Below are 22,706 nucleotides of genomic sequence, written 5' to 3' on the forward strand. Positions count from 1 at the left end.
GCAGTAGCAAACAAACCTCTTCCATTTACTTGCATAGCAGTGCCTGGTGGATGGCCTTCTGGCTTGTTTTATGACTTCCATACATTCTTGGGTAAGTTGTAAGTGCCCGAATTCTAGGATTTCAGGAGCCAGATTGCTAGATTCAGCGATGCTGGATCTGGGTGTCTGATCTTTTGGTTGTGCTGTGTCAACAGATCTGGCCTGTTGGGCAATTTGATGCAGGGTACCACTGATAGGTCTAGCAGCGTTGTGTACCAGGGTTGCCTTGCCCAAGTTGGTGCTATCAATATGAGTTTGAGTTTGCTTTGACTGAGTTTGTTTACCAGGTAAGGAAGGAGAGGGAGAGGAGGAAAAGCGTAAGCAAATATCCCTGACCAGTTCATCCATAGGGCATGTTCGTGTGGGTATCTGGATGCGAAGTTTTGGCATTTTGCGTTTTCCCTTGTCGCAAACAAGTCTATCTGAGGTGTTCCCCAGAGTTTGAAATAAGTGTTCAGAATTTGGGGGTGAATTTCCCATTCGTGGACCTGTTGGTGATCTCGAGAGAGATTGTCTGCGAGTTGATTTTGGATCCCTGGTATAAACTGTGCTATTAGGCGAATTTGGTTGTGAATTGCCCAATGCCAAATCTTTTGTGCTAGCAGGCTTAACTGCGTGGAGTGCGTCCCCCCCTGCTTGTTTAGATAATACATTGTTGTCATGTTGTCTGTTTTGACGAGAATGTATTTGTGAACTATTATTGGTTGGAAAGCTTTTAGTGCTTGAAAAACTGCTAGAAGTTCTAGGTGATTGATATGCAGTTTTGTTTGATGTACGTTCCATTGTCCTTGTATGCTGTGTTGATCGAGGTGTGCTCCCCACCCTGTCATGGAAGCATCTGTTGTTATTACGTATTGTGGCACTGGGTCTTGGAAAGGCCGCCCCTTGTTTAAATTTATGTTGTTCCACCACAGGAGCGAGAGGTAAGTTTGGCGGTCTATTAACACCAGATCTAGAAGGTGACCCTGTGCTTGAGACCACTGTGATGCTAGGCATTGTTGTAAGGGCCTCATGTGCAGTCTTGCGTTTGGGACAATGGCTATGCATGAAGACATCATGCCTAGGAGTTGTAATACCATCTTTGCCTGTATCTTTTGTGTTGGATACATGCGTTGTATGATGGTGTTGAAATTTAGAATTCTTTGTGGACTTGGAGTGGCTACTCCCTTTGATGTGTCTATTATGGCTCCTAGGTATTGTTGTACCTTGCACGGCAGAATGTTGGATTTTGTAAAGTTGACGGTGAACCCGAGTTTGAAGAGGGTTTGTATGATCTGATTTGTGTGATTTGAGCACTGTATGAACGAATGGGCCTTGATTAGCCAGTCGTCCAAATATGGGAACACATGTATTTGCTGCCTTCTTATGTGTGCAGCGACTACCGCTAGACATTTGGTAAAGACTCTTGGTGCGGTTGTTAATCCGAAAGGCAGTACCTTGAATTGGTAATGTATTCCTTTGAATACAAACCTTAGGTATTTCCTGTGCGATGGGTGTATTGGTATATGGAAATAAGCATCCTTGAGGTCTAAAGTTGCCATGTAGTCGTGTAGTTTTAGCAATGGCAATACTTCTTGTAGTGTGACCATGTGGAAGTGGTCTGATTTGATGAAAGTGTTCACTACTCTGAGGTCTAGGATTGGTCTCAGCGTTTTGTCCTTCTTTGGTATCAGAAAGTACAGTGAGTAAACTCCTGTGTTTATTTGTGTGTTTGGCACTAATTCGATTGCATTCTTTTGCAATAGTGCCTGCACTTCTATGTCCAGGAGATTGGAATGGTGTGTTGTTAAATTTTGTGCTTTTGGTGGTATGTTCGGAGGGAATTGTAGAAATTCTATGCAATAACCATGTTGGATAATTGCTAGAACCCAAGTGTCTGTAGTGATTTCCTCCCATGCTTTGTAATAATGACCTATTCTTCCCCCCACTGGTGTTGTGTGGAGGGGGTGAGTGACATGTGAGTCACTGTTTAGTAGCAGGGGTTTTGGGGCTTTGAAATCTTCCTCTATTTCTAGGGAATTGCCCTCCTCTATATTGTCCCCGAAAACCTCCTCTATACTGTCCCTGGTAACTGGACGGTGTGGCTTGTGAGGTGCTGGCTTGTGTGCTTTGACCCTGAAACCCCCCTCGAAAGGGCGTTTTACGGAATGTGCTGTAATTCCCTCTGCTCTGCGGGGAATAGAGTGCGCCCATGGCTTTGGCAGTGTCCGTATCTTTTTTGAGTTTCTCAATCGCTGTGTCCACTTCTGGACCGAACAGTTCTTTTTCATTAAAGGGCATATTGAGAACTGCTTGTTGAATCTCTGGTTTAAATCCAGACGTTCGGAGCCATGCATGCCTTCTGATAGTTACAGATGTATTAATTGTCCGTGCAGCTGTATCTGCAGCGTCCATGGAGGAGCGGATCTGGTTGTTGGAAATGGCCTGTCCCTCCTCAACCACTTGTTTTGCCCTATTTTGTAAGTCCTTGGGCAGATGGTCAATGAGATGTTGCATCTCGTCCCAGTGGGCTCTGTCATAGCGCGCAAGTAGTGCCTGGGAGTTCGCGATGCGCCACTGGTTTGCAGCTTGTGCTGCGACTTTTACCAGCTGCATCGAACTTGCGGCTCTCTTTATCTGGGGGTGGTGCATCTCCAGATGTGTGAGAGTTAGCCCTTTTCCTAGCTGCTCCTACAATGACAGAGTCTGGTGGCAGCTGTGTAGTGATGAAAACCGGGTCTGTAGGAGGCGCCTTATACTTTTTTTCCACCCTTGGTGTGATGGCCCTACTTTTGACCGGCTCCTTAAAGATGTCTTTTGCGTGCCGGAGCATACCAGGGAGCATAGGCAGGCTTTGGTATGAGCTGTGGGTGGTGGAGAGTGTGTTGAATAAAAAATCATCCTCGACTTGTTCTGAGTGGAGGCTTACGTTGTGAAATTGTGCTGCTCTAGCCACCACCTGAGAATACGCGGTGCTGTCTTCTGGTGGAGATGGCTTCGTAGGGTATGCCTCCGGACTGTTATCTGACACTGGGGCGTCGTATAGGTCCCATGCGTCCTGATCTTGGTCACCCTGGCTCATGGTGGTGTGAGCTGGGGAGTGTGATGGAGTTTGTGCTGGTGAGACGTTAATCACGGGCGGAGGAGAGGGTGGTGGGGTAACTCTTTTCACCACTTTTGGTTGTGGTGTCTGTTCAGTCTGGAACTCCAACCTTCTCTTTCTCCTAATGGGGGGAAGGGTGCTTATTTTTCCTGTCCCCTGCTGTATGAAGATACGCTTTTGCGTATGGTCCACATCAGTTGCTTGTAGCTCTTCCTCAAACCTATGCTTCTGCATTTGGGAGGTTAGCGAGTGCTCTTCTGTATAAGAGCCTGAAGCTGGGTCGCTTGCAGTTTGTTTCGGCTTCGAAACCCTGTCTGCGTGTATTTTCGGCTCCGAGGTGACTTTTTTCTTTTTCGGTGCCGAAACTTCTCGGCATCGATCTGTTTCGGTGCCGCTGTCTCGTCGTCGAGCCGTGTCCACACCGGCATCTCGGTGTCGAGGCTTGTCTCCAGCACTTTCTCGGTCCCAAGAAGGCTGCGTGCCGGTGTCTCGACCGGAGTCGGACGATCTCGGCACTGTTTGGGCCTTTTTCGGTGCCGACGGTCGGTCACCGAATTTATGGGTGGAGCCATGGCCGGATGGCAGTGGCGTCCCCTGGGCCTTGTAAATGTTTCTCTGTGTGGTTTTCGACGTCTTACTCACGGTTTGTGTATCGTCGAATCCTTCGGAGTCTGAGTCTTGGATCGAGAAGGTACCTTCCTCTTCCTGTTCCTCGAACTCCCGTTGGGCTGTCGGTGCGGACGCCATCTGAAGTCTTCTGGCTCGACGGTCTCGGAGTGTTTTTCGGGACCGGAACGCACGACAGGCCTCGCAGGTGTCTTCGCTGTGCTCAGGTGACAGGCACAGGTTGCAGACCAAGTGTTGGTCTGTGTAGGGGTATTTATTGTGGCATTTGGGACAGAAACGGAACGGGGTCCGTTCCATCGGCGTTCTTCAGCACGCGGTCGGGCCGACCACGCCCCGACGGGGGATCGAAAAACTACCCCGAAGGGCACCGGAGCTCTTCGATCTTCGATGCGGTGTGGAACCTAAGTACGCCGATCCCGAACGCAACAATACCAACGAAAATCTTCCGAAATTAGCTATCTTTCCGTTCCGAAACTCGGAGCGACAGGAACACGTCCGAACCCGATGGCGGAAAAAAAACAATCGAAGATGGAGTCGACGCCCATGCGCAATGGAGACAAAAGGAGGAGTCACTCGGTCCCGTGACTCGAAAGACTTCTTCGAAGAAAAACAACTTGTAACACTCCGGCCCAACACCAGATGGCGAGCTATTGCAGAACATGCGTATCTACAGCGACAGATGCCATCGAACGATCTGCTCTGTTTGGAAGTGTGTGATGTGGAACCACCAACAGATCCAACAGCATTGTATATCAAGGCTGACGTGCCCATGTGGGGGCTACAAATATCATGGTGAGTGATGTTTGTTTCAATTTACGTATTAGAAATGGTATGAGTGAGAGTGGCGGAAAAACATAAGCAAATATCATTGACCAATACATCCACAGAGCATTGCCCTTGGACTGAGGGTAAGAGTATCTGGACACAAAGTTTTTGGCATTTTGAGTCTTCTGTGGCGGCGAAGAGCTCTATTTCTGGAATTTCCCATAATTTAAAGTATTGGTGAAATACTTGTCGGTGAATTTCCCATTTGTGGACTTGTTGCTGAGTCCTGCTTAATAGGTCCATTAACTTATTGTCCATTCCTGGGAGATATTCTGCAATCAATTGAATGTTATTGTGAATCGCCCACTTCCAAATTGTCTGAGCTAGAAGGGATAATTGCAATGAGTGTGTCCCCCCTATTTTTGCAGATAATACATTGTTTTCATATTGTCTTTATAGACACTATCTTGTGTTCAATTTGTGTAAATAATGCTTTGAGTGCCAGTAAGACTTCTAGCAGTTACAAATAATTGATGTGATGAGTCTGTTGAATATGATCCCATTTCCCCGGTGAGGATGTTGAGGTGAGCCCCCCCCCCAATCTGTTTGTGATGCATTTCTTGTGAGAGTGATCTGAGGCACAAGGTCCTGAAAGGGCCACACTTTTGAAAGGTTGGTGGGGTTCCACCACTGCAGAGAGCGGAGAGTCTGGCAGTCCAACAACACTAAATCCTGAAGGTGACCCTGTGACTGAGACCACTGTTGAGAAAGGCGCTGTTCCAGTGAATACATGTATAGTATTGCATGAGGAACTATGGCTATACAAAAAGCCATCATTCCCAATAGTTGCATGTAAAGAAATGGCTCCCTGTTGCAGTTACCCCCCACTTTTTGCCTGATACTGATGCTGACTTGACTGAGAAGTGTGCTGGGACCCTGCTAACCAGGCCCCAGCACCAGTGTTCTTTCACCTAAAATGTACCATTGTTTTCACAATTGGCACAACCCTGGCACCTAGGTAAGTCCCTTGTAACTGGTACCCCTGGTACCAAGGGCCCTGATGCCAGGGAAGGTCTCTAAGGGCTGCAGCATATCTTATGCCACCCTGGGGACCCCTCACTCAGCACAGACACACTGCTTGCCAGCTTGTGTGTGCTGGTGAGAACAAAACGAGTAAGTCGACATGGCACTCCCCTCAGGGTGCCATGCCAACCTCCCACTGCCTGTGGCATAGGTAAGTCACCCCTCTAGTAGGCCTTACAGCCCTAAGGCAGGGTGCACTATACCACAGGTGAGGGCATATGTGCATGAGCACTATGCCCCTACAGTGTCTAAGCAAAACCTTAGACATTGTAAGTGCAGGGTAGCCATAAGAGTATATGGGCTGGGAGTCTGTCAAAAACGAACTCCACAGCTCCATAATGGCTACACTGAATACTGGGAAGTTTGGTATCAAACTTCTCAGAATAATAAACCCACACTGATGCCAGTGTTGGATTTATTAAAAAATGCACACAGAGAGCATCTTAGAGATGCCCCCTGTATTTTACCCAATTGTTCAGTGTAGGCTGACTGGTTCCAGCAGCCTGCCACAACCGAGACATGTTGCTGGCCCCATTGGGAGAGTGCCTTTGTCACTCTGAGGCCAGTAACAAAGCCTCCACTGGGTGAAGATGCTAACACCTCCCCCAGGCAGGAGCTGTAACACCTGGCGGCCCTTTGTCACAGCACAGCAGGGCACTCCAGCTTAGTGGAGTTGCCCGCCCCCTCCGGCCACGGCCCCCACTTTTGGCGGCAAGGCTGGAGGAAACAAAGAAAACAACAAGGAGGAGTCACTGACCAGTCAGGACAGCCCCTAAGGTGTCCTGAGCTGAAGTGACTAACTTTTAGAAATCCTCCATCTTGCAGATGGAGGATTCCCCCAATAGGATTAGGGATGTGACCCCCTCCCCTTGGGAGGAGGCACAAAGAGGGTGTAGCCACCCTCAGGACTAGTAGCCATTGGCTACTGCCCTCCCAGACCTAAACACGCCCTTAAATTTAGTATTTAAGGGCTCTCCCTGAACCTAGAAATTAGATTCCTGCAACAACAAGAAGAAGGACTGCCCAGCTGAAAACCCCTGCAGAGGAAGACCAGAAGACAACAACTGCCTTGGCTCCAGAAACTCACCGGCCTGTCTCCTGCCTTCCAAAGAACTCTGCTCCAGCGACGCCTTCCAAAGGGACCAGCGACCTCTGAATCCTCTGAGGACTGCCCTGCTTCGACGACGACAAGAAACTCCCGAGGACAGCGGACCTGCTCCAAAAAGACTGCAACTTTGTTTCAAGAAGCAGCTTTAAAGAACCCTGCAACTCCCCGCAAGAAGCGTGAGACTTGCAACACTGCACCCGGCGACCCCGACTCGGCTGGTGGAGAACCAACACCTCAGGGAGGACCCCCGGACTACTCTACGACTGTGAGTACCAAAACCTGTCCCCCCTGAGCCCCCACAGCGCCGCCTGCAGAGGGAATCCCGAGGCTTCCCCTGACCGCGACTCTCTGAAACCTAAGTCCCGACGCCTGGAAAAGACCCTGCACCCGCAGCCCCCAGGACCTGAAGGACCGGACTTTCACTGCAGAAGTGACCCCCAGGAGTCCCTCTCCCTTGCCCAAGTGGAGGTTTCCCCGAGGAAGCCCCCCCTTGCCTGCCTGCAGCGCTGAAGAGATCCCTTGATCTCTCATTGACTAACATTGCGAACCCGACACTTGTTCTAACACTGCACCCGGCCGCCCCCGCACCGCTGGGGGTGAAATTTCTGTGTGGGCTTGTGTCCCCCCCGGTGCCCTACAAAACCCCCCTGGTCTGCCCTCCGAAGACGCGGGTACTTACCTGCAAGCAGACCGGAACCGGGGCACCCCCTTCTCTCCATTATAGCCTATGCGTTTTGGGCACCACTTTGAACTCTGCACCTGACCGGCCCTGAGCTGCTGGTGTGGTGACTTTGGGGTTGCTCTGAACCCCCAACGGTGGGTTACCTTGGACCAAGAACTGAACCCTGTAAGTGTCGTACTTACCTGGTAAAACTAACAAAAACTTACCTCCCCCAGGAACTGTGAAAATTGCACTGTGTCCACTTTTGAAATAGCTATTTGTGAATAACTTGAAAAGTATACATGCAATTGAAATGATTCAAAGTTCCTAATGTACTTACCTGCAATACCTTTCAAACAAGATATTACATGTTAAATTTGAACCTGTGGTTCTTAAAATAAACTAAGAAAAGATATTTTTCTATAACAAAACCTATTGGCTGAATTTGTCTCTGAGTGTGTGTACCTCATTTATTGTCTATGTGTATGTACAACAAATGCTTAACACTACTCCTTGGATAAGCCTACTGCTCGACCACACTACCACAAAATAGAGCATTAGTATTATCTCTTTTTACCACTATTTTACCTCTAAGGGGAACCCTTGGACTCTGTGCATGCTATTCCTTACTTTGAAATAGCACATACAGAGCCAACTTCCTACATTGCATCACTAGCTTCACTGTGTAATTATGATTCTCCAGTAATTGAGACATGAGTTTGGAAAGCTTATATCCTTATTGGGGTTGGATATGCTAGTGCTGACTGAGTGTTCAGAATTGCTCCTAGATAAGGCTTTATTTGTGATGGCTGAAGATGAGATTTGAGGTAGTGAACCCCAAACTGTGTAGAAGACTGACAGTGTACTGAGTATATTCCTGGCAAGTTTGAATTGTATTGGCTTTCATGAGCCAGTCGTCTAAATATGGAAAAACATGTATGTGTTGTCTTTTTAGAAATGCTGCTACTACTGCTGTCGAGCATTTTGTGAGTACCCTTGTAGCCATTGTTACCCTGAATGGTAGTAGTTTGAACTGGTAGTGCTTTCCTGCAATGACAAATCTAATATAGTTACGATGTGCTGGATGTATGGGAATGTGGAAATAAGCATCTTTGAGATCAAATGCTGTCATGTAGTCCTCTTGTTGTAATAGGGAAATAACATCTTGCAGAGTGCACCATATGGAAATGCTTTGAGTTTATGTATAGCTTTAAGTAAACTCACTTTTACAATCTATTAGACAATCACTGCATACACAAAAAATAAAAGTATTTCCAACCTTCGTTCAACCTTCATATAGATAATATTTTCAGATTTTAGCAAAAGTATTATTTCACATGTCTAAAATGTGTTAAAAAAATGAGGACAGATGAAGGTCAATCAAAAAAGTGAAAAATCTGAAGTACACTGTTCCAAAATCTTATGGATTGACCTGGGGAACCACTGGTCTCAGGAGCAAGAGCCCTCAAGCATCACAATGGGTGACTAGTATCATCATCGGGAATTGCTCCACACCAAGCTGGCGCTGCAATGCCTGGCGGGCACCCCTGCCGGGGGGCTCTGGACCATATTTATATAAGCGTGCAAGTTATTCTGCAGTCAGAGGTACTAATATTCAAGCACCAAAGCAAAAAGAGAGGTCAAAAATATATAATTAAAATTGGTTATTCATCTTCCAATAGACATCATAATTTTAATCAGTAAAGCAGAGATGAAGACCAAGGTTAAAAACAAAGGATAAAAGTCATATATAGAGTGTAATGCTCATAAGACTTTCACGTAATACTAAGGACTTCAGGTTTTCGTAGAGCCCTTAGGGGCAGGTCAACATGTTTCGCGTCTATCGGTCCATCCGGATCCACTGACGCTTCATCAGGACCAAAAATGAATCACCTCTTCAAAAAATTACTAAAGATAGCCACCACTGGTGGGGTAGAAAAAACCATTAACTTACATTTAAGTATACTGGTTACAACAGGTCACCCATCCCTAGATTGAGAGAGGGCCCCTTGGGTAACACGTTCCTGCTGGGACACCGTTCCAGAGGGTAGGTCCACAGTCTGGACCTCCAACATAACCTGTCATTTTGAGTCCCAGGAACGTGTTACCCAAGGGGCCCTCTCTCAATCTAGGGATGGGTGACCTGTTGTAACCAGTATACTTAAATGTAAGTTAATGGTTTTTTCTACCCCACCAGTGGTGGCTATCTTTAGTAATTTTTTGAAGGTGTGATTCATTTTTGGTCCTGATGAAGCGTCAGTGGATCCGGATGGACCGATAGACGCGAAACATGTTGACCTGCCCCTAAGGGCTCTACGAAAACCTGAAGTCCTTAGTATTACGTGAAAGTCTTATGAGCATTACACTCTATATATGACTTTTATCCTTTGTTTTTAACCTTGGGCTTCATCTCCGCTTTACTGATTAAAATTATGATGTCTATTGGAAGATGAATAACCAATTTTAATTATATATTTTTGACCTCTCTTTTTGCTTTGGTGCTTGAATATTAGTACCTCTGAATGCAGAATAACTTGCACGCTTAAATAAATATGGTCCAGAGCCCCCCGGCAGGGGTGCCCGCCAGGCATTGCAGCGCCAGCTTGGTGTGGAGCAATTCCCGATGATAATACTAGTCATCCATTGTGATGCTTGAGGGCTCTTGCTCCTGAGACCAGTGGTTCCCCAGGTCAATCCATAAGATTTTGGAACAGTGTACTTCAGATTTTTCACTTATATTTAGGGAGACAGTACACTGGACCACTCAATCTCCCGGTCCCTCCCCCAATTTGTTTATTGAGGTCAATCAAAAAAGCCAGAGGGGAAAAGGTGGGTAAGAGGGTGCTATGAGTAGGAACAGACCTGAGGTGTAAAATTCACAAAATGCTAAAGATAACTATCCATGTCTCTGTCTTGTGCGTCTGATTCTGAATCACTCATTTAGCATACACCACGTTTCGTTCTTTGTACCTTTTCAGGATGGCTCATCAACTCTCCTAGAATCTTGAACCAGTTAGTAATATAGAGGAGACTTAACATCCACAACCATGTATTCTATTAGCACACCAAAATAAATACACAAAGCTAAACTGATGACTAACATGGCACATTTAATAGTAACAAAGCCTTCCATATTGGAACCAATTGTTCTGGCAAACTAAATTATAAAGCACTTTATTTTTTTCTATGAGAATTATCGAAGCATTTTACCTGTAGTTGGATTTAAACTGAATTTCTCAGAACCTTCTCCATGCAGTGTGTAGGTTATCTCTGCATTAGATCGAATATCTGCATCAGAAGCAGAAACTTGTAGAACCACTTTGCCACCCAGGATGTCTTCTGGAATGGTTTCGGTATATAAAGTCTAGAAGAGTAAGAAACCAACATGTACAGATTAGCTCAATGTATTGCAGTAACCAAAAATAATTTGTTAAAGGATGAAATCGAACTGTGACCAAGCTTTGAGGAATATCTGATAAGATGTAAGCTTGGAATTTAAATCCTCGAAAGTAAGGATGACTGATTATCTAATTAATAGCTTTGCATTTAATACATTATTCAATTAGGTAATTAAGGAATGATAGACGTTCACAAGCTCAGGAGAAGACAGGGAACTGATCAAACCAAGAGCCTCTAATTCCTTAAATGCAATCATTTTGTAACAATCAAGCCTAAGAGAACGAGTTTCTCATTCGGTGAAACAAATGTTAAAATAACTGCATTTCAAGAATAAAGGAATAAGAAAAAAAAAATCTTACAATTTTTTCTGAACGTATCAGACAGCTATGCAGGCCCAAGGGTACTGTTTTAATTTTAAATTGAAATCTAACATTTTGCAAATAACTGACATAACGTGGACAAAATTCAGATTAAAACAGTGGTGTTCATGAATATCTCATAGAATATGCAGTTCTGTACGTCAGCTGTATTAATCCATCAGCAAAAGCCATGTAAGAAAAGCAGCTTTTTTGTGCTGTCATTGAGTAGATGAGGTCTTTCTGAGAGGGACAGTTTGTGCGTACGCCTTCGTAACTATACTGAATGTGCATCCTTTTTATCATGTTGGGGGATTCTGGATTCCTCTGGAATAAACAATCATTTTTTTTTTTTTTTTTATTTAATGGGAAAATTGGTGTTTTTCCTACAAATAGCACCAACAAAAGGTCTGCTTTTTTTTCACCACAGGTTTTGAAATTGTATAGCTATTGTGTGCAAGCTCACTTCCACAGAGTCTATTCTTAGGGGAAAATAAATATTGCTCTGGAAACATGCAACTCAAGTCTAGGATACCATCTCCACCCTCACCCCTGATGTAACATTCATCACAGAGACCTGGCTCACCCACATCACAGGCCCGGACATTGCCATAGCAACAACCTCAGCAACAAAATCAAACACCGCGACCGCACCAACAGGCACGGAGGTGGCATTGTCATCATACACAAGGAATCAATCACATGCACCATCACTAATGACAAAACCACACCCATCATGGAACACATGAACTTCCAGATCCATGCCAATGACACTACCATCAAAGGCACCCTTGCATACAGACCACCAGGACCAAGAGCTGGTGTCAGCGACATTATTACAGAATTCATCGCCCTGCTCGCCATTGAATCCAAACACTACGTCTTCATGGGAGACCTAAAGTACCACCTAAATGACCCTACCGACACCAACTCCACCAACCTACTGGAAAGACTGGACAATATAGGCCTCAAGAAGCTGGTCACGGGCCCCATGCACAAGGGCACATGCAGGACCCCATCTTCACATCCACCAACAGATTCAGCCTCACCACGGAACTCACCTGGTTGGACCACTACATTGTATACTTCACCCTCCTCAGATCCCCCGCACCACCCCCATCCACCACCCCATCCCTCCCCTCTCTGCTCCCATTTCCTGCCAAAATGTTGAACAAGGTCATCAACCTCCAACTCACCGAACACCTGGAGAAAGACAACCTGCTAAACCTATCCCAAACAGGCTTCAGAGCCAATCACAGCACCGAGACAGCTCTGATTGCTGCAACAGATGACATCTGCACCCTGCTCGACAGAGGAGATGCAGCCGCCCTGATCTTGCTTGAACCCTCTCTGCACCTTGGACAGTCTCCAATTACACAGTGATCAACAGACAATGCCAGATTGGGATGCGCTCAGATGAATGGCATCCTTCCTCATGGGACGGACCCAAAGCTTCTGCCTCCCTCCACTTCACCACAAAGGTCAAGCACACCATCTGCGGAGTCCCCCAAGGATCCTCCCTAAGCCTAGCACTGTACAACATCTACATGACACTACTTGCCAACACTGAGATACCCACAACATCAATATCATCTCCTACGCTGATGACAAGCAGCTCGTCCTCTTACTCTCAACAGACCCCCAGCAAGATGAGGACCAACTTCCACAACTGTATGAAGAACGTATCTGCCTGGATGAAGGATAACCGCCTGAAGCTCAACACGGACAAAACGGAGGTTCTGATCTTCAGCAGACACTCAACCCTGTGGAACAACTCCTGGTGGCCAGCAGAGCTTGGCCCCCAACCCCACACTGAAAGATCATGCCTGCAAGCTCAGCATCATTCTCGCCAGCGAACTCTCCATGAAAAGCCAAGTCAACTCTGTTTCCTCAGCCTGCTCTCACATGTTCTGCATGCTCTGTAAGATCTTTAATTGGATCCCCATCAGCACGAGAAAGACAGTGGCGTAGGCCCTCATTACCAGCCGACTGGACTATGGCAATGCACTCTACACAGGCACCACCACTGACGTCATGCAGAGACACTTGACGATCCAGAACGCGGCTGCTAGACTGATCCTTAACCTGACCAAGAGAACCCAGATCACCAAGCACCTGAAGGACCTCCATTGGATCCTGATCCAGAAAATATACCACTTTAAGCTCCTAAAACTTGCCTAAAAAGCCCTCCATAACTAAGGACCTGCCTACCTGAACTACCACCTTCACCTCCACCAACCGACCAGGATCCTCTGGTCGGCACACATCGCCCTCACAAAGATACCACCCATACACCTCTGCAGCACCGGAGGATGCTCCTTCTCGCATCTTGCTGCCAAAGCCTGGAACACCCTCCACCTCTGTACCCTCGCAGACCCACTTCCGAAAGTGAATGAAAACCTGGCTTTTCAAATAATCACCTGCATCAAGTGTCTGGATACCCACTTGGGTGAAAAGCCACGCTATACAAATAACACCTGAGTGATTGATTGATTGAAAATAGTTTCATTAATATGGAAAGGTGAGACTACCTTTGGCAGAAAACAATGGTGTGTTTTAACAACAACCTGATGTTTATGCACTTGTACAATGGATTCTCAGCTGTTCAAACTTGCAGTTCAGTCACCATGTGCAGGAAAGTGGCTGTAATGAGGAAGGCCACTTCTGAGGAAAGAAAACATAGTAGGCAAGAATGTAGCTTGTTACATGGATGCATCCTAAGTGGTATAAGAACCGCCACCGGTGGCATAGATGGTAGGGATATCCTTTTGAGCCCTTCCATAAATGATCTAATGGTAGAGACTGAGATAAATCACAACAGCAGCTAGTTGCACCTGGATAGAAGAAGAAGATAGTCTTGCCTTTTCTAAGTGCAGCAAGGAAATAATGTCCAGTACTATTTTCTCCAAATGTAGTGTACAAATGTATTGAAGGTAGCCAAGTACTGAAGTTTTAGGTGCAAATCGCAAGATTAATTGCCCTTAGATTGGGGTGGGGCAAAACACCTTGATAACAAGTTAACAGGTCTGATTGTAGCAGCAACGTTTTGTGATGAAGAATAAACATTACAAAATTAGCAAGTACCACTGGCTGCCGCACTCATGTGGGAGTGTTGGATTTGTTTCATCAATGCTTGCCACATTTTTACCACATGGCTACATATGGCATCATTGGCAGTAGGGAAGAAGAATTAAGGCTATCTTGTTTTAGGTTTAAACCATTAAAAACAGATAAAACCCCATCTGTATAAACATCTGAACACTGATAAACATTGGCACAAACTAAAATGTCATTCAAAGTAAGTCATTTTTAATTTAGTTCTGAAGAGGCCAGCACAATGTCACTTTGCTATACAAGATAACAAGAAAGACTGGTCTAAGATTATTATGCTTGAGCTTTGTTGTTTAGGGGCGTCACTAATGGAAAATGTTACTTAGCAGCAGACATCGGTTTGTGGTATGTAGTGCTGTAGATTCACATGTTGTGCATTATCCTGCATCTACTGTTGGGCTCGGAGTGTTGCAAGTTGTTTTTCTTCTAGAAGTCTTTAAAGTTACTGGATCGAGTGGCTCCTCCCTCTTGGTGATACTGCGCATGAGCATTGAGTCCTTTGTTTAATTGTTTTCCCGCGAGAGGGTGAGAGACAGAGTATGAGAGAAGTATAGGAACGAATATGTCCATGTGAGTGTGAATAACTATATACAAAAATAAAGTAACTACAATGGGAGGGGGGGCACATGTGAATCTACAGCTCAGATGTCTACTGGTAAGTAACATTTTCCGTTCAATGGCATGTGTGGCTGTAGACACACATGCTGTGCATAGACTGTAAAGCAGTCACTCCTAAAAATGTGGTAGCTAGCCTATGGGAGTTTGCAGTTGTTTGGAAAAGTGTTTTTAGTACTGCCTGTCCTACACTAGCTTGTTGATAGGCATGTGTGTGATCCATAGAGAACTGCCCTTGGATTGAGGATGTGGTAACCTGCAGGTGAAGTTCTGGCATTTTGAGTTTTCCGTTGTGACGAACAGTTCGATGTGAGAGTACTTTTGAAAGTACCTCTGAAGGACTGTTTGGTGGAGTTTCCATTCATGGACTTGTTGATGCGTCCTGCTGAGCAGGTCTGCAAAGTCGCTGTCTGTCCCTGGAAGATATTCTGCCAGAAGGTGAATGTGGTGATGGTGGGCCCATTTCCAAATTGTTTGTGTTAGATGAGACAATTGGAGAGATCGTGTCTCCCACCCTCCCCCGTTTTTGTAAACAGTACATTTCTGTCATGTTGTCTGTACGAACTAAGACAGATTTGTGCATTAGCTGAAGCTGTAATGCTTTCAGGGCTAGAAACACTGCCTTAAGCTCTGGAAAACTGATGTGTTTGGTCTGGAGACTGGGTTCCCATGAACCTTGTCCTCTGAGGTTGTTGAGATGTGCACCCCATCCTGTGAGGGATGGGATCCAAGGTGAGAATTATTTGGGAAACTGAGCCTTGAAAAGCTCTTTCTTTCAGTAGACTGGTGGAATTCCACCAGATTAAGTAGATGTAAGCTGGACGGTCTAACAACACTAGATCCTGAAGATGACCTTGAGCTTGCGACCACTGACATAAAATACATTGTTGCACTGGTCGCATAATGTACCCTGGCATGAGGAAGAATGGCAATGCATGATGCCATCATGCCTAGAAGACTCATTATTGTTTTGACAGTGTAATTCTGATTGATCTGCAATTGTTAGACTGTTAAAAGTTGTGGATATGTGCTGGGTTGGGATAAGCTCATCCCAACTGTGTACTGAGAACAGCTCCCAGATATGGCCATATCTGAAGAGGTTCTAGATGTGACTTAATGGTGTTGATTGTAAAACATAACTTGTGATGGTTTACTGTGATTTGAGTGTGAGATTGACATTGCTCCAAGGTGTTGACTTTGATCAGCCAATTGTCTAGGTATGGGAATACATGAATTTGTTGTCTTCTGAGATGTGCAGCAATGACTGCAAGGCATTTTGTGAATACCCTTGGAGCGGTCGTGATCCCGAAAGGTAAGACTTTGAATTGATAGTGTTACCCATCCACCACAAACCGTAGGTATTTGCGGTGTGCAGGATGTATGGGATTGTGGAAGTAGGCATCTTTGAGAGCGTGATTTGTCATGAAGTCACCTTTTTGTAACAATGGGATTACATCCTGCAGGGTGACTATGTGAAAATGTCACACTGAGAGAATGTATTGATTTAATGGTCTCAGATATAAAATAGGCCTGAGAATACCATCTTTTTTAGGATGAGGAAGTAAAAGGGGTATACTCCTGTACCCTGCAATTGTATGGAAACCGGCTCTATAGCTCCTTTTAACAGTAGGGATTGAACCTCTTCTTTTATAACAATTAGATGGTCTGCAAACATTTTGTCTTTGAGGTGGAATATTTAGAGGTGTGGATCTTAGTTTCAGACAGTAACCACGTTGGATAATGGAAAGGACCCAAAGGGATAATGGAAAGGACCCAAAGATCTGTTGTTATGTGTGTCCTTTGCGGGTAATAAAGTTGAAGGCCTCTTCCCACTGGCATAGAATGAGGATGGGGAATGTAATGATAGTCCGTGTTTTGCAGAGGACAAGCCAAGGTATCAATAATTGGATCCGTATCATATAAATCCCAGGGGTCTGCTTTTTGTAGTGTTTCTCCTAGGTTCCCCCTACCATATACAGGTGAACCCTATGGTGTGTAATCATCTCCAGTATGAGGAGTAGGTGGCTGAGGAGGGGTTGGAGGAGGTGGAGATTGAGAAGGTGGTGGTGGAAAAGAAATTGCTGTATCACAAGAAGAAGCAGAAGCTTTTTCTTTATGTGGCTTCTTAGGAGGAGGTGAAGTATCCAGAGTCTCTCGAAATGTGAACTTTTTTACAGGAATCTTTGGAGAAGCCACAGTTCTTCCTGTGCCCGACTCAATACGTACCTTGCACTGTTTAGTGTCCATCGTTTCCAAAATTAGTTCAATTGGAGATATTGAACTCAAAGAATGAGGAGTCTCTCTTTGTTCTGGGATGGAAATAGTATGAGTTTTCAGTGCCAAATGTTTTGTTAGTTGGGAATTTTTCGATCCCAAAGGGATGGTTGTAGTAGTCCCAGTTAGTGCCAAAGTTTTTGGTTCCAAACTTTTCTGATCCAAAGTTTTAGAATGTCTTTGCTAGGACCGAAACTGTGGAGGTCGAGTGGGAAGACGTAGCACACTCTCAGTTAAGTCAGCATCAATATCAAGCAAAAAGTGTGTGTGGGGGGGGGGGGGGAGTAACTGCAACAAAGGCCAGTTTCCAACAGACAGGACACCAACTTCATGACCTTCAGGAAAAATCTAAAAAACAAACGTTTAAAACTAGTAATTTGACTTCACATCTGCCTGCCACTTTCCTGTCTTTGAGGATCTATCTAGCGCCAGGATGCTCTATTTTGGGAACCAGCGTGCTTCATAAGCACAATTACCATAATATTGCTCATTGACTGGGGCACAGGTGCTTGGAGGTGAAGCTTTGGCATTCTGCCTTTTTGACTGGTGCAAAGATATCTTTCAATGGTGTCCCCCAGTAATGTAATTGGTATGGAAGCACCTTGGTGTTGACTTCCCATTTGTGGGTTTGCAGGTGCATCCTGCTGACCAATTCTAAAAAGTTGATGTTTACTCCAAGGAGGGATGCCACATAGAGGTAGATGTGGTGATGGCCAATGCTAAATTGCCTGTGCTAAGGTAGACAGGTGTGGCGAGTATGTGCCCACTTTTTTGTATGTAATATATAGTGGTCTTCTCTATGCATAGAAGTAATGTCTTGCCGGGAGTAAACTTGATGGGCAGGTGCTGCTGTGGATACCACTGACCCTCAACTGTCTATTCTCCTATGTTTGCTCTCCATTCCATGAGGGAGGCGTCTGCATTGATGGTCACTTGAGGCTGGCAGTTGAGGAACGACCTGCCAACTAACCAGTTATTGATGTTCCACGATTGCAGTTGGTGCTGATTATAGGTCTTGACCAACACTAAATCTTTCAACTGCCCGGTCCCTTAACACCAGTGTCTCACAAGACAGTCCTGTAGAGTTTGCATGTCCAATTGAGCATCTGAAAACAGTGTAATGCAAGATACCATCATTCATAAAGGTTTCATTATCATTCTCAGTCTAAGAGGACATGAAAAGTAAAGTGAAAACAGCCTTTGAAATACCATCACTCTCTTGTTGCTGGAGTAGGTTCTGCTTATCATTACATTGAATATGGCTCCCAAAAACATTTGCATTTGTTGGTGTCGAAGGTGAGATTTTTTGCTATTGACAGTGAACCCCAAAGGGTGTGTGTGGAGTGCAAACATTTTTTTTTTTAAAGAAAGAATTGTCCTTTGCTACTGCTCTTTCTCAACCAGTTATTTAATGTGTAGAAGGTCACTGATTGGAGGCTCAGGAGCCCTTACTTTGAGAATGTCTGGCACTTCCATGACCGTTGCCACTAAAGCCACATTTACGGTCTTGCCATGTTCGCTCCTGCTCGCTCCTAGTTGTGGCAAAAGTTAATTTTCTGGGGCTCATTTTAGAACTCAAGCATGGTCTACATAGTCTGTGTCCCTTTTCATTTCTTCAGGATGGAGTAGACATGTGGCCCAAACAGGTGTTCACCAACAAAAGGCAAGCTTATTAGTTGTTGTGGATCTCTGAATGAGACAGAATGAGTGGCTGGTGCTAAGGGGAGCAGGCTGATGCCCAAATGAGTAGACACATATCCAGTTCCCTTTTTCAATGTTTTTCCTGGGTGGTCTGGTATGCTTCCCCCCTAAACACCACAGTGTGGATAGGTTGGTGGTAAATTGGGAGAAGAGAAGGAGGGAATGCCTATTCAACCACCAGGGTAGAAAGTAAGAGAAAGAGTGAAGTATGCAGCTTAGCCATCTTGGCACTGGGAAGCTATTCAACAAATTGTTTTTGTTTAGTGTTCAATAGCACCACTTTTATTTCCTAGCAATGTAAATAACTTTTAAAATTACTGATTATAATGGCATCCAGTTACAGACAAGGATAGAAAGCCTTGCAAGATATAGTCTCAACATCTGCACATCACACCTAATGTAAGTAACAAATGCATGATTCTCTGATCCATCTACAATTTTGCAATGCTTAAAAGACCTTATATCATGGTCACTTATGTCAAATCATATGAAGGACCATGAAAACAGCACAATACTTTCAATGATTCTATAGAATTTGTTCAACAAAGCAAATATCTGTTTAAGGAAGGGCTGATATGAGCTGCAGCATCACATTGTACAAATCTATATGGTTTCTGATACCTTTTATACATAAAGGTTCATGACAGCAGCACGTTGCCAGCAAAGGTTGTCAGGGACAATCTAGAACACCATACAGATGGAAATGATTGGGAATGCATTTCTTACCTGCCGAAGCAACTCAGTTGTTTCTAAATATCATTTTCTATTACAAGGTTGTTGTGTACATGACATTTTTATATCTCCCAAATTATGTTTTGTTCTTGATAGTTTAGTGCTTAATGTGGCAAACCTAGCTCTGCAACAGTGATTTTCCTAACACAGAAACTCCACCGGGGTGCTAACTTATTATTCTCTAGCATGCAGGATTGTTGGTGATAAAGTAAGCAAGTTGAGCAGCAGAGCGAGAGTTGAGGTTTTCCAACATTACTTTTTTCTATGTGATAGGTGTCTCAGGTTGTGTCTGCACAGCGATTTGCAGTGGAGGCTCACATCTTATGATGCTACAATTCACACCAAGTTAGCTTCTGCAGCGTTAGGTTTGGATTGTTAGGGTAGGGCAGCAATGTTTATGACAGACAGCACTGTTGCTCTCATAGATTTTGAGTGTGAGCTAGAACAGATGAAGAGCAGTGTTTGAGGCAGAGTTGTTTCTTTTCTGTTACATTTGTACTTACTTAGGATTTGCTGAATCAAAATGAAAATGTCACTTACCCAGTGTACATCTGTTCGTGGCATCAGTCGCAGTAGATTCGCATGTTCTGCAATAGCTCGCCATCTGGTGTTGGGCCGGAGTGTTACAAGTTGTTTTTCTTCGAAGAAGTCTTTCGAGTCACGGGACCGAGTGACTCCTCCTTTTGTCTCCATTGCGCATGGGCGTCGACTCCATCCTCGATTGTTTTTCCCCGCAGAGGGTGAGGTAGGAGTTGAATTGTAGTAATAGTGCCCATGCAATGGAGTGACTAAGTATGCACTTATTTAAGGTTGAGATGATACATATATAAATAATTGAAGGTAACTTCCAAACTGCTACAGGCTCCCGGGGAGGCGGGTGGGCACATGCGAATCTACTGCGACTGATGCCACGAACAGATGTACACTGGGTAAGTGACATTTTCAGTTCGATGGCATCTGTCGCTGTAGATACGCATGTTCTGCAATAGACTAGTAAGCAGTTATTTCCCCAAAAGCGGTGGATCAGCCTGTAGGAGTGGAAGTAGTCTGAAATAATGTCCTTAATACAGCTTGACCTACTGTGGCTTGTTGTGCGGATAACACGTCTACACAGTAGTGCTTGGTGAATGTGTGAGGCGTAGACCATGTGGCTGCCTTACATATTTCTTGCATTGGGATGTTTCCTAGAAAGGCCATGGTAGCACCTTTCTTTCTGGTTGAGTGTGCCCTTGGTGTAATGGGCAGCTGTCGTTTAGCTTTAAGGTAGCAGATTTGGATGCATTTAACTATCCATCTGGCTATACCTTGTTTTGAAATTGGGTTTCCTGCATGAGGTTTTTGAAATGCAATAAAGAGTTGTTTAGTCTTTCTGATGTTCTTTGTTCTGTCAATGTAATACATTAATGCTCTTTTGACATCTAATGTATGTAGTGCCCTTTCAGCTACGGTATCTGGCTGTGGAAAGAACACCGGAAGTTCCACTGTTTGATTTAGATGGAACGGTGAAATAACCTTTGGCAAAAATTTAGGATTGGTGTAAGGAAATGCCTCCTTGGCATGGTTGCCCCCTGACTTTTTGCCTTTGCTGATGCTATGTTTACAATTGAAAGTGTGCTGAGGCCTGCTAACCAGGCCCCAGCACCAGTGTTCTTTCCCTAACCTGTACTTTTGTATCCACAATTGGCAGACCCTGGCATCCAGATAAGTCCCTTGTAACTGGTACTTCTAGTACCAAGGGCCCTGATGCCAAGGAAGGTCTCTAAGGGATGCAGCATGTCTTATGCCACCCTGGAGACCTCTCACTCAGCACAGACACACTGCTTGCCAGCTTGTGTGTGCTAGTGAGGACCAAACGAGTAAGTCGACATGGCACTCCCCTCAGGGTGCCATGCCAGCCTCTCACTGCCTATGCAGTATAGGTAAGACACCCCTCTAGCAGGCCTTACAGCCCTAAGGCAGGGTGCACTATACCATAGGTGAGGGTACCAGTGCATGAGCAGGGTACCCCTACAGTGTCTAAACAAAACCTTAGACATTGTAAGTGCAGGGTAGCCATAAGAGTATATGGTCTGGGAGTCTGTCAAACACGAACTCCACAGCACCATAATGGCTACACTGAAAACTGGGAAGTTTGGTATCAAACTTCTCAGCACAATAAATGCACACTGATGCCAGTGTACATTTTATTGTAAAATACACCACAGAGGGCACCTTAGAGGTGCCCCCTGAAACTTAACCGACTGTCTGTGTAGGCTGACTAGTTCCAGCAGCCTGCCACACCAGAGACATGTTGCTGGCCCCATGGGGAGAGTGCCTTTGTCACTCTGAGGCCAGTAACAAAGCCTGCACTGGGTGGAGATGCTAACACCTCCCCCAGGCAGGAGCTGTGACACCTGGCGGTGAGCCTCAAAGGCTCACCCCTTTGTCACAGCCCAGCAGGGCACTCCAGCTTAGTGGAGTTGCCCGCCCCCTCCGGCCACGGCCCCCACTTTTGGCGGCAAGGCTGGAGGGAACAAAGAAAGCAACAAGGAGGAGTCACTGGCCAGTCAGGACAGCCCCTAAGGTGTCCTGAGCTGAGGTGACTCTAACTTTTAGAAATCCTCCATCTTGCAGATGGAGGATTCCCCCAATAGGGTTAGGATTGTGACCCCCTCCCCTTGGGAGGAGGCACAAAGAGGGTGTACCCACCCTCAGGGCTAGTAGCCATTGGCTACTAGCCCCCCAGACCTAAACACGCCCTTAAATTTAGTATTTAAGGGCTACCCTGAACCCTAGAAAATTAGATTCCTGCAACTACAAGAAGAAGGACTGCCTAGCTGAAAAACCCCTGCAGAGGAAGACCAGAAGACGACAACTGCCTTGGCTCCAGAAACTCACCGGCCTGTCTCCTGCCTTCCAAAGATCCTGCTCCAGCGACGCCTTCCAAAGGGACCAGCGACCTCGACATCCTCTGAGGACTGCCCCTGCTTCGAAAAGACAAGAAACTCCCGAGGACAGCGGACCTGCTCCAAGAAAGGCTGCAACTTTGTTTCCAGCAGCTTTAAAGAACCCTGCAAGCTCCCCGCAAAAGGCGTGAGACTTGCAACACTGCACCCGGCGACCCCGACTCGGCTGGTGGCGATCCAACACCTCAGGAGGGACCCCAGGACTACT

The 22,706-nt window shown here is 45.5% G+C and overlaps 1 protein-coding gene across 6 annotated transcripts in view; it reads right to left on the bottom strand.

Annotated features, from left to right (window-relative positions):
• FAT1 (FAT atypical cadherin 1) overlaps positions 1-22,706 on the bottom strand; it is a 347,884-nt gene that overhangs the window by 107,559 nt on the left and 217,619 nt on the right. For all 6 annotated transcript variants that reach the window (XM_069200198.1, XM_069200189.1, XM_069200162.1 and 3 more), the window contains exon 12: positions 10,576-10,729. In XM_069200198.1, the coding sequence (XP_069056299.1) occupies positions 10,576-10,729 (154 nt within the window). The remainder of the gene's footprint in view (positions 1-10,575; positions 10,730-22,706) is intronic.

Source organism: Pleurodeles waltl, chromosome 1_2, assembly GCF_031143425.1.
Source record: "Pleurodeles waltl isolate 20211129_DDA chromosome 1_2, aPleWal1.hap1.20221129, whole genome shotgun sequence".
NCBI classification, from domain to species: domain Eukaryota; kingdom Metazoa; phylum Chordata; class Amphibia; order Caudata; family Salamandridae; genus Pleurodeles; species Pleurodeles waltl.